General features: G+C 34.6%; 1 protein-coding gene across 2 annotated transcripts; it reads left to right on the top strand.

The window, feature by feature from the left end:
• The first annotated feature begins 776 nt into the window (after positions 1 to 776).
• LOC111401785 (exocyst complex component EXO70B1-like) lies at positions 777 to 3,336 on the top strand. 2 transcript variants are annotated; one of them, XM_023029689.1, is made up of 2 exons: positions 777 to 2,968; positions 3,048 to 3,298. In XM_023029689.1, the coding sequence occupies exons 1-2, from the start codon at positions 1,034 to 1,036 to the stop codon at positions 3,066 to 3,068; spliced, it is 1,956 nt and encodes a 651-aa protein (XP_022885457.1). In that variant the 5' UTR covers positions 777 to 1,033; the 3' UTR covers positions 3,069 to 3,298. The 2 variants fall into 2 exon arrangements, with proteins under 2 accessions (XP_022885457.1, XP_022885456.1); XM_023029688.1 differs by having other exon boundaries at positions 779 to 3,002; positions 3,082 to 3,336.
• The last annotated feature ends 9,139 nt before the right edge of the window (positions 3,337 to 12,475 follow it).

The following is a 12,475-nucleotide window of genomic DNA, read 5'->3' as shown; positions in this document are numbered from 1 at the left end:
TAGGGTTTTCTTTGTCTTCTCTCTGAGGGTTTTCTGGACTCTTCTGTTCTTGTATTTTTTCTAAAAACAATATCTAATTTGAGTGATGTTAGGGTTGTATTTATAAGTGAAATCTGTAGTGTAGTGTGAGTGGGTGTTGTTCCTTTTTCCTAAATGTTCTTTGACCCACCACTTTGCCGATAGGATTTAGTCATGGCTTTTGCTCCTTCCAACCCTTCTTCGGTGCTTTAGCCAAAGCTTTTAGTCCCACAGTGCAAGGAAATTAACGTCGAAGCAAGTTCAATCGTCATCTCGAATGAATATACGATAGAATTGAAATCCAACTTTACTTGTTGCACGACTTCTACGTATCTTGATATAACTTTTTCGCAATTAATCAAGATATTAACTAGTTGGTCGTTGATAATATATTTGTTTTTTTTTTTTTTACTTCTAGATTCAAGTTAATCCGACTAAAAGAAGATTTTATCCAATTTAATTGAGTTAAATTTTAATTGAAACTCAATCCTATAGATCAATTTAAAACAGATCTGGGTTCAATTGGAACTTTTCCATGAAAATGTTCAACAAGTCGCTAGGGATGAAAAAACACCTCATTCCTATCCTATCTTGTCCTATTCGAAAGTCATTTTTTATTTTATTTTAGTTTTAAATTTAACTTGTATTTTATATAATAACAAATAAAGAAATAATAAAATATTTTAATTCAAACCCTGGCCCGCACCATTGCACACGACGGCATCTTTCACACCCGCTGAGGATGTCATCAAAACAAGCCGGCCCGGCCTGATCACCTGTCAGACCCAAACCTAACGGTCCGGTCCGAAAGCAGCTTACGTCGTCGTTTCTCTATTTCAGAAATTCAATCGTCAACACACACACACACACACACGGAGTTCACTCAGAGAAAAATCAATAATAATGGAAACCAAATGTTTGGATCCTTGAATTTTCGCCTCCCGAAAATCCCGAACCCTTATTTGCACAAAACCCATTTGAATCGATACATTTTCACATTGGGAAGGTGATCGCAATGGCAGCAACTGTAGAAGGAGAAGATAAGGTTTTAGCCACTGCACAAAGGATCGTTCAGAGCCTTAACAACACTTCAGACGCCGATGATATGTTGCTGATTCTCTCGGCCTTCGACAACCGCCTCTCCAATCTCTCCTCCTTTGTCTCCGGCGAGGACCCACCTTCCGACGACCCGCGATTTGAGGCTGCTGAGAAGATCATTCTCAATGGGGTAAATTCGTCTTCAATAAGCGAGGATTATTGGAATGCTATTGATGAGATTATAGAATTGACTGAGGAATTGAATTTGAATAATCGGGAAGCGGAAACTAGGGTGGGAGATGTGAAGGATGATGTTATGGATAGGGCGGAGAACGCACTGCAATTGGCGATGACGCGCTTGGAGGATGAGTTTAGGCATATCTTGATTGGTAATACGGTTCCTCTTGACCCGGATCGCCTTCATCGTTCTTCTCTCTCGTCGTTTTCTGCGGCAATGGCTGTGGCTGCGACGGAGCTTTTTAATGATGACGCGAGTGTGAATCTGGATGATGTTAGCAGTGGGGGATATAGTCAGCGTAGGTACAGTCGTGGGGTGAGTTTGGGGGGAGATGATATTTCCCTTGATTTGGTTCATCCAGATGCGGTGATTGATCTGAAAGAGATTGCAGATCGGATGATACGATCCGGGTATGAAAAGGAATGTTGCCAGGTTTATTGTACTGTTCGCCGTGATGTTCTTGATGAATGTTTGACGATCCTTGGAGTAGAGGTGTTGAGCATTGAGGAGGTCCAGAGGATTGAATGGCCTTTATTGGATGAAAAAATGAAGAAGTGGATTCAAGCTGTTAAAGTCGTTGTTCGGGGTCTTTTGTCAAGTGAAAAACGCCTCTGTGAGCAGATCTTTAGTGAGTCTGATTTGATCAAGGAGGTTTGCTTTTTGGAGACGTCGAAAGGTTGTGTGATGCAGTTATTGAGTTTTGGTGAGGCAGTTGCAATAGGGAGGAGGTCCTCCGAGAAACTTTTTCGGGTTCTTGATATGTATGAAACTTTGGCTGTGGTTTTGCCTGATTTGCAGGCGCTATTTATGGATGAAGAAGCTGGTGAGATGGTTTGTATCGATACCAAGGGCGTGTTGGATGGTTTGGGCTATGCAGCCATTGGGATTTTCGTAGAGTTTGAGAATGCGGTTAAGGGGGAGGCTTCTAAGAAGCCGATACCAAATGGTGAGATTCACCCACTCTCACGCTATGTTATGAATTATGTGAAACTGCTCGTGGATTATACGGATACTCTTAATGCGCTTTTGGAGAATGTGGAGGAAAAATCACGAGAAACACTGAGTGAGAATAAAGATAATTTGGAGGTGGATAACATGTCACTGGTAGCTCGACGTCTACTGGCACTGATCAAATCATTGGAATCAAATCTTGAGGAGAAGTCGAGAATGTATGACGATAATGCACTGCAGAATATATTTTTAATGAACAATATACTTTACATCGTCCAGAAAGTGAAAGACTCACAGCTTCGAAACCTTTTGGGAGATAACTGGATTAGAAAACGAGGGGGTCAGATTCGACAGTATTCGACGTATTATCTTAGGGCAACTTGGAGCAAGGTCTTATCTTGTTTGAAAGATGAAGGGACAGGTGGGAGCTCAAGCAATGTCTCGAAGGTGGTTCTGAAGGAGAGATTTAAGAATTTTAATGCATGCTTTGAAGATATATATCGGATTCAGACTGGTTGGAAGGTTCCAGATCCTCAGCTACGTGAAGAGCTTCGAATATCAATTTCAGAAAAAGTCATTCCAGCTTACCGCTCGTTTTTGGGAAGGTTTGGGAATCATTTAGAAAGTGGGAGGAATGCTGGAAAATACATAAAATACACTGGCGAGGATTTGGAGAATTATTTGTTGGATCTATTCGAGGGAACACCCCTTATTCTGCACAACATGAGAAGAAAAAGTACCTAAAATGAGGGAAAAGGTATGTTTTTCTGCATTAACTGAAAGTTTCACCACCTACATTAACATGAGAAGAAAAAGTACCTAAAATGAGGGAAAAGGTATGTTTTTCTGCATTAACTGAAAGTTTCACCACCTACATTCAGGTAGCTGATGTGTTCTTCTTTACTGGTTTGGATGTATTGGGCTCGAGTTTTGTGAAAGATATCCACACACTCCATATACTGTAATGATTTTGTACATGTACTGCATTTTTTATTTGAGAAACTAAATTTTACATGGATTTGTCCTCACAAATTACATTGGCTGTTGGAAACATATCTTGGGCTCATGAATTATATATAATGTTGATAACATGTCTTGGCCATAATTTCCATAATTTCATCTTGGAGAATGCTGGTTATCAGCCAGGTCCTTTGTGATATCTTTTTACTTGGATTTGATACTTCGTTGTGACAGGGACTTGTCAAGTGTTTGAGGTGCAACTCTCAGTGTATAGTGGATAAGTTTAGCTTCTTATTAAAACTTTTGACTTTACACACACTATTAACATATACTATAGGTTGTGCTTCTTTACATTTAAGAGGGCGAGAAGGATTTCCTTTTCATTTTTTTCTTGTTGGGGGTGGGTGGGTTGTTTCAAGTTCCCAGTGGTGGCCTTCTTTAATGTCAACCTTTTTTTTTTTTTTGTAGCAGTTAACTTTTTTATTCTGTTTCTCTGAAAGTAATATCCTCTTTGTTGTAGTACTCAGCATGGTGCAGCATTACAATCAGTTATATGAGACTTCGCTTTGTTACAATAGAAAAATTGTTATTGTTTGATGTGATTAGAGAGGTCTTGGTTTTTCCTTTAGGATTTTACATGTCCATTATGGAATTTTGTAAACATCGTTGCAGTGTCTATCTTTATATGCATGGTGTCTTTATCCTTGCTTGGAGACAATTTATTTGAACCTAGATACTACGAAAAATTCTATTTCGTTTTGTCAAAATGTTTACAGAGCATTAGAAATATGATCATATTGTTATTGTTTCTTCTGCATATAGTAATTATTTCAAAATAAACGACGTACTATTTAGATACTGGTTCATTCTCTTCTCTTCGTTAAATAATAAATATTTTAAGTAACATATGGCTCCCCCCTCCCCCCCTCTTCCCTCTTTACCTTCAATTCCAGTTTCATATATTCGTTCCCTGGTTATAATGGCAGAACATTTTCTCTAAATGTAGCAATGGTTTCAGATATGGGATCATGCAATATTGTATACTTTGCATTTTGTTCGATCCCAACAAGTTCTATATGATTTGGCAGTAGTTGTCACAGCCGCTAACCACCATGAACTCACACACAGAATGACAATTTATTATCCTGGAAGTAGGAGGGTAAAGCTTGTTTTTCTCCACCCTCTGATCCACTAACTTGTAATTACAGTCAAGTTTGCAGGTCACGTCATTTGATTGATTTGGTGCCTATGCATTTCGCTTTGGTGGTACTTTGTTTTTCCTATCTTAGTTCATTTCCATTTATGTTCTGCTTTCTACCATTATTTGCATATTCTGTAGTACATACCTTTATAGAGGGAATCTTTGCATTGGCTTTATTGCTGACGAGTTAATGGCTTCAGCCTTGATGTGTGTCACTGTAATACCTTGAAACTCCCTTTTTCTTTATCAAATATTGTGAGTTTTATAATTCTTGAGTTATGAAGGTTTGATTTAAATTCCTAGGTGAATTAGATTCTGTTTGGCTAATTTATAAATGGTAATAAGAATAACAGTGGACCCTGCAAATATGTGGATAATGGTGAGTGATAATTATAAATGTGCGATTGAAATTAATGTTGGACTTGGATTGAATTTATAAACCAATTTGTAAATTGTAGCTAAATGGAAGCATTTTTCAGTTGCATGTCAAGGTGTTGAGGGCATGTTTATATAAATAAAGAAGATTTTGTCATGTTTTTGTTATATAATACTATTTAGTACGAGTCGGTTCACTCTACCAAACAAGCCATGAGAAATGGGATAGAATCCCTACGGGTGTATTTGATGACGAGTATGAAATTTATGTGGAAAAAAATAAATTATATGCAATTGAATTGTCTAAAAATTATTTGTATGAAAATTGTCAATAAATGTGTTTGATTGATTTTATTTTCAATATAATAAATGTTATATTTGTCTATTTTTGATTAGTAGGTAGATTAGAGAGAGAAGAGGTAGATGAGAGAGAGAGAGAGAATGAATTACGTAGAAAATGAAAACATACTCCCCTAATGAAAATATTTTCTTTATTTTCAAGGAAAAATAAGAAAAATATGGTTACATGATCAAAAGTAAAAAAATATTTTTCACAGAAAAAAGTATGAATCAAATGACATATAAATTTAAGAATTTGGATGACAAAATGACATTTTTCATAGAAAATATTGGTAATCAAAACACTCTACATGTTATAACTTGACATTAAAAAAGTCAATGCATCTCAACTTTATTGGATGATACTTACCACTGCCTGTATTTGTGCTAAGAATCATCAATGCTATATAGCATTGTTCCTCGAACAACAAATTTCTCAATTTTAAGTTGGTGACAATTCACTTATATTTATTTATTTATTTCTGTGTATTAAAATTAAAGACGCTCTATAATAATAATAATCAATTCAATAAATGTCTTTTAATTACTTTTGAGCGAATTAAGATCATCTAGTACTTTGTTCAAATTTTTAGATATATTTTGATAAGATTCAAAAAAGTATATTGGATTAAGAATTTTCTGCTCATTTTATCTTAATTACTTATAATTTTGTAACAAAACAATCACAAGAACAAACATACGTGCCAAATTAGAAAATTTTCCAAATGTGCACTTGAAAGAGATTGTCATATGTTAAGTTGTAGAGGCAACTATTCACTCGAGTGGAAAAATAAAAAATATGAAGTTTTGGTAAAAAATAATAATAATAATAATAATAAAAGACCGATATCCAATCTTGTTATTATCATTGAGATATTCTTATCGTGCCTCGTCATTTTATAATCACGATATACGTGCTTTGAATAACTATTAGTACTATAAAAGCCAGTGAAAGAACGATATGTGATCTTACTACTATCATTAATATATTCTTATCATGTTTTCCCTCATATCTAATCATGATAAATCTGCCTTTAATCACTCATCTATGCTATACACTCACCAATATTTCATAATTTCTAGTTCATCATTCAATTTAATGTTATTTTAATTATAATATTTTTATGTTTAAAATTATATTTTTATTTTAGCATGCATATTTTTGTATAAATTAACAAAATAAAATCTTATTTTTACCTTAAAAAATACAATTTTATATTACAGTAATTTACACCCTTACACAACCAAATTGACTATTTCTTTTATCAATATTATTACTATATATATTAACATAAATATCTTAATTATTGAAAATAAAAATTAAGAATAATTCTATTTACAACCACTCATTATCGCAGTCGTCCTACGTAGCATATATGTGACGATTAGTGATTTGACATATGAGGTAATAAAAAAACTACTATCTTAATACATCAAATCACAAGCTACCATATAGGATGATTACTGTAATGAGTGACTATGAATAACAATATTAAAAAATTAATTACAAAAAACCAGAACTAAAATATTTTGTAACAAATGCATTCTCACTTCATGAATACAACATAAATATGGTTTCACAACAAAACATAACTAAAAGAATCATTATAAGCAACACACGTGCAGAACTCGTGAGATAAAAAAGCACGAGGACGTCCTTTTAAATAACTTAAACATCTTTAACTCTATTAGCCCCTATTTGGTGTCGATTGTTTTAAAACTCATTTTGTTATAGAAATATATTTTACCAAATTCACACAATAAAATATTCTGCATGTAGATAAAAAATTTTCTCTACTTTTTTTTATCACACATACTCCTAGAAATACAATTCAAAGCCATGGATTTTTTTTATTTTTTTATTTTTTGGGAAATAATGGCCACCAAACAGGGGCTTAGTAAGACAAAAATATATTGTTAACAATTGATCAAATCTAGGTATTTATTAATTATTTCCTTGTAAGTGAATTAAATAAAGTAACTAAAAATAGTGCCTTTTTTTTTTTTTTTTTTTAAAGCTGACTTGACCAAACAAGCAATAGGTATAATGAACAAACTGAAAGATAGGGAAAACTTTAATGAATCGTTCTATGATCCGCAAAAAATTATCTTTGCATAAGCGATGAAATATTTTTTTCAAGAACCTCAACTTAGAAACATGGTATAAAATTTTAGAATTTTAAGGAACAATTCTCATTATGATTTTCCATTTCATTTTTAAGTCATTTCAAAAACGTCCATACATCACTTACGGTGCTCAAATGAAGCGTAAAAATAGAATCATATGCATGCATGTTGACAAATATTAGAACTCAGCGAAGATAGAAAACTAAAAGCGTAATGAAGATGAAGAAATGACAACATACCTTTTTTCAACTCAAATATATGGTCGAATTACTTTCTGTGGTACACTTCAATCGAGCTTTCTTCAATCAATTAATCATTGATGTTTCGTCCTTTTCATAATTTTATAGATGGACGGGCGTGAAAATACTAAAGTAAGATGATATTATATGAGTAGGACAGTATTAAATGCAGAATTCACTATTGACTACCAACTTAATATCAAACAACTTTTAAAATATTAAAATCATTGTCATTTTAAATGAGTATAGAATAACAAAATAATTATGCTTGGTGTAATTCTATTTAACAGTTAAAAAAAAAACTATTTTTTCATCAAATAATTTTTTGCCAGCATATTTTCTGTCAAGAAGGTGGTAAAAGGCAATATATAAGTGACAAAATCTATAATAAAAATATATGAGTAGGACGATAATAATTGTGTAACAGATTTTCTGAATTGAAAAAACTCTTAACAAGATTTTTATTTTCTTTGTCATACCAGTTTAATAGTCTTAATTAATGCAAAAATTAATTAGAAAAACCATAATTCACGTACGTTTTATAGATCATATTCGACATAAATTTATATAGTTTCACAACGAAACTTAAGAAAGAATAACTACTGGCAATAAACGTGCACTTCATTCAAGCTTTCTTCAATAATTTAATCACCATTATTTTAAATCTAGACAAAACTCTTCACATGATCTATATATTCTTTGTATCAGTTTAAGAGAGTCTTAATTGCGACAAAAACTAGTTAGATAAATAAAAAATTTAAATAAATTCTACAGAATATATCCTTACTTTATAATTAATATGCAGCATACATTATATAGTGTAACAACAAATGTAAGTAAAAGAATAATTATAGATAACATACGTGCAACACATGTGCAATACACAAAAATTATTAATATTGTTAATAGTTTTTGCTCAAATCTAGATATTTATTAATTACTATTTTTTATAAGTGGATTAAATAAAGTTACTTAAAAAAAATTAACCAGCCAAACAAGCAATAGGTGTAAAGAAACCTTCATGAATCGTCGTGTGATCAACAAAAAAGTCCTTTCTACAGAGTGAAAAAAGATTTGTTTCAAGACCTCCCACAAAAATACGATATAAAATATTGGAATTTTTAGGAGAAACTCTCATTTGACTTCCCATATCATTTTTAAGTCATTTAAAAAACATTAATACTTCACTTCTACTGCTCAAACAATTTATAAAAATAAAATCATATCCACACATATTGAAAAATATTAAAACTAAGCAAAACTGAAAAATTAAAAGCATGTTGAAGATTAAAAAAATGAGAACACATCTTTACTCAACAAAAATATACGTTGAAACTTTCTTCGTTGCACTTCTTTCGAGCTTTCTTCAATAATTTAATCACCGATGTTTTATTCTTTTGAATTTTAAAAAAAAAAAAAAAAGGTTGAACCCCATCTTTAATGGCCCCCACCGACCCTGCCCTAAGCCATCGTGGAGGAGGTAAATCGCAGGATGTGCCTCCCAGGAGCAGGGTGGAGAGCACATGGATAGGCCAAGGCTGTTAACCCTTATGGTAACTCCCGCTTGCAACAAAGCCAATTCCACCTTGCGGGGAATCGAACTCTGCACACTGCCGCGCTGAGCTCTATCCGCCCTCTCCTTTGCCACTGGGAGATATGTCCTGGGCGCCTTTTGAATTTTTTTTTTTTCCCTATAGATGGACGTGTAGCGACTAACCTAATCTTTAAAATTGTCAATTTTTTCTTATTTAATCATTTAAGGTTATCTATGTTTTAGGAATTTAATATTGAAATAATCAATTGCGCAGTTTCAAGGAAGAGTTCAAAAGTTATCGTTACTTCTAGATTCTGTTCGGACAACTAACTACAAATTTAGAATTTATTATTTAATAGCATAGAATGGTTATAGTTTACTTCTTTGACCAAATTAAGTTACTCTTAAGTTATTAGTGGTAGAGCTTCTTCTATAAATAATCCCAAACCGTCACCTTTTATTTCTTTTTTAATAATCTATACGGAAATGCATGGGTAAGACCACACGTACGTGCTCACTTACGACCCAATGTATTTCAAATCGACTCTGAAATATTTGTCACCTCTTCTCTGTTGTTGCCATGTACTTGCAGTTAATAGTTATCTAAAAAATATCAATAAACCCATAAGTACAGAAAAAATTTAACAAAACTTGTACCGAAAATGACGTGGCAAAATGAAAGTGTACTATTTTTTTTTCTTTTTTTCTCATCTTTCAATGATGTCGTGTCATGTGTTTTGTAAGACTTTTCTGTTAAAAAATTATGTACTCGTAACTTTATTAAATATCAATATTACATAAAACAATAAGTAGGATGAAATAGACATTTCTTTGTTTATTTAGTTTGTGCCATTAGCAGGTATAAACTTGCATCAGCCAAAAAAAATCGGCCTATCAATTGATTGCCCTTCTTTTATTCTTCTCATAGAAGCTGATCTCGTTCATATGCCATGAGATTTAATAGCAGTATTATCCTTACCTCCAATGATTATATTTAATTGGGAAAATCATTTAATAATGCACATTTCGTGTTCAATAACGTAGTCAATATAATTTACAAAATACAATGAGCAAAATAATTTAAAAATTATTATTTGAAAGTATAAAGAATTGAAATATAATAGAGAATTCATGACACGTGCATAGAATTTGCTCATCTGAATTTTATTCCTTATTCATTAATTCGTCTTTAGCTACTCATTTGTTGTTATTTTATCTGTTAAAAAAAATTAGTTATCATTTTTGAAAAGGCTATAGTTCGACCCAACCAACACCTAGAGGGGGGGGGGGGTCAAAAACTTAATCTAGTTATAAAATGACATATATACATCAACTTTATATCACAATTATCAAAAAATAATTATCTGCTCCAATATCTATTCAATCTACTCCATATCAACTCAATCAATCTACTCCCCCTTTTTGTCACAAAGGGTCAAAGAAAAAACGAAAGCAACAAAACGAAACTAAGAAGCAGCATCTCCAGCACTGGAAGAATCAGAACCACTCTCAGCACTCGTGCTCTCCTCCAAATGATCTCGAATCCAGCTCAACTGACGCTGACAGACAGCAAGAGCACGGCGAAACGTAGACATCTCGGCTGACTGACGCTCCGAAGCAGCACGTAACTGCGTGATCTCAGCTATCATACGAGCCTGCTGCTCGATCAAAGTAGACATCTGACCCATAAGCGTCACCATGGGGTCAACAGGCAAGGAAGCCACCCTTGGAGCAGAAGTAGATGTCGAAGGAAAGGCAACTCGAAGCGGAACAGCTGAAGGAAAATCCGAACGAGGCGGAAGAAAGACACGGGAACCCCTAGTAAGAATATCAGTAATAAGATCAAAGGGCTCCGAAAAATCAAAAACATCAACGGGCTCAGCCTGAGTGGTAGCATGAGCCGAAGAGGACGGGACATGGGATCGACTCTGGTGAATGGTCTGCTGTCCTATCGGGCGACCTATACGAGTAGAAGACCCCTCAAGGAAAGATGCACCAAGAGAAAGGACAACCCGATGAATCAAACAGGCATAAGGTAACCCTAAACGACCCCCAGGAGTACAAAAAGAAGCTAGAATCTGCTGGCACACAAAAGTAGGAAGGTCGATAGAGTCCCCATGAAGTATGACATATAGAAAACGAGCCCGTACCATCGGTAAAGAAGAAGTATGGGCGACAGGCCACAGGTTTGTGCACACGATGCGCAACAAAACCTGTCGATTGGTGGGTAATGAACCCGTAGCCATAGCCGTAGGCCCCCCAGTAGATGGGGTGTTCAAAAGAGTTGACCGAACAAGGGCATCGGCCGAAAGAGAAGCAGGGAGAAGATAGAGATACGTCGGATGAGGAATCTGAGGTATACCTAACGCAAGAGCTACTGCAGATGGAGTAACTCGAAAAGAATGACCTCTAAGAAAACTCCTAAACGACGACCCATCCACCTCATGAATATTAGCATAAAACTCTTGAACGAGGAGTGGAGGCGGCAGTGTAAGACCAACAAGAAGGGGCTCCCAACCTGGGAAACAAAAATAGCGGCAACGTCAACAGGAAGGTCAGATAGAATTACCTCACCCTCTATGAGAACGGGGCGTAAGGAGAACTGAGACGTGAAGACCTCCTGAGCTGTAGCAGAAATAAATCGGGATCTACTATAAGATGTCAATCCACTAGCGCGCTGTGCAGAGGTACGAGAGCGCTTACGAGCCATCAGGCACATGTGGAGATGAAAAGAATAAGCATAATGTGAAATGCACGCATCACGATGCAACATGATATAAGAAGATGCACACACGGAAACACATATGATCCAATCACATAAACATGAATGAAAACACACACGGCATGCAACGACACTCAAACAAGTAGGAAAGAAACGAAGGAAAAGAAGGAAATCAAAAAAAATCAAAAGAATCCAAATAAGCATAAAAGTGAACTTTCATTGAACACGTGACGTGCGTGACTTCGGCACCAAATTCCAAGCACATACGAGACCCAATCACTAATCCAAACACATCCCTAAAAACTACATGCTATGGACTTCACAATCAAATAAACCACACATCAAACGAATCAACGAGGTGCAAGAACTACATTGATAAACATGGACCAAAAACTTAAAAAAATGTGAAGAAAACCATATGAATGCACTATAGTTTGGGAAATGGAAAGCAATACTTGATGCAAAATATGTGTACAAGCAAGATGTAATGCCAAAATAACACAAACCAACACAATGATCAAGAAAAGAAATCAAACAAACAAAAAAAAAATTGAAAGCAAAAAAGTTGGGAATTACCTAAAGATTTTGCCAAGAAGTCAGTGTTTCAGACCCAAGATTGTGTTAAAGATGTCGAATTGAGGCCAAAAATGAATTGGGAGTGAATAATTTCGATGGAAGAAGAAAAGAATTGAAGGAGGAAAAAGAATGATGAAATGCGCGAAAAATTTAAACA

This window comes from Olea europaea, chromosome 10, assembly GCF_002742605.1.
Source record: "Olea europaea var. sylvestris chromosome 10, O_europaea_v1, whole genome shotgun sequence".
Classification (NCBI taxonomy): domain Eukaryota; kingdom Viridiplantae; phylum Streptophyta; class Magnoliopsida; order Lamiales; family Oleaceae; genus Olea; species Olea europaea.
Note: the sequence above shows the minus strand (reverse complement) of the source record. Positions and strands in the feature narration are given on the sequence as shown.

Excerpts from the sequence above, each read along its gene's own strand:
- LOC111401785 (XM_023029688.1), top strand. The coding sequence starts at position 1,034 with ATGGCAGCAACTGTAGAAGGAGAAGATAAGGTTTTAGCCACTGCACAA.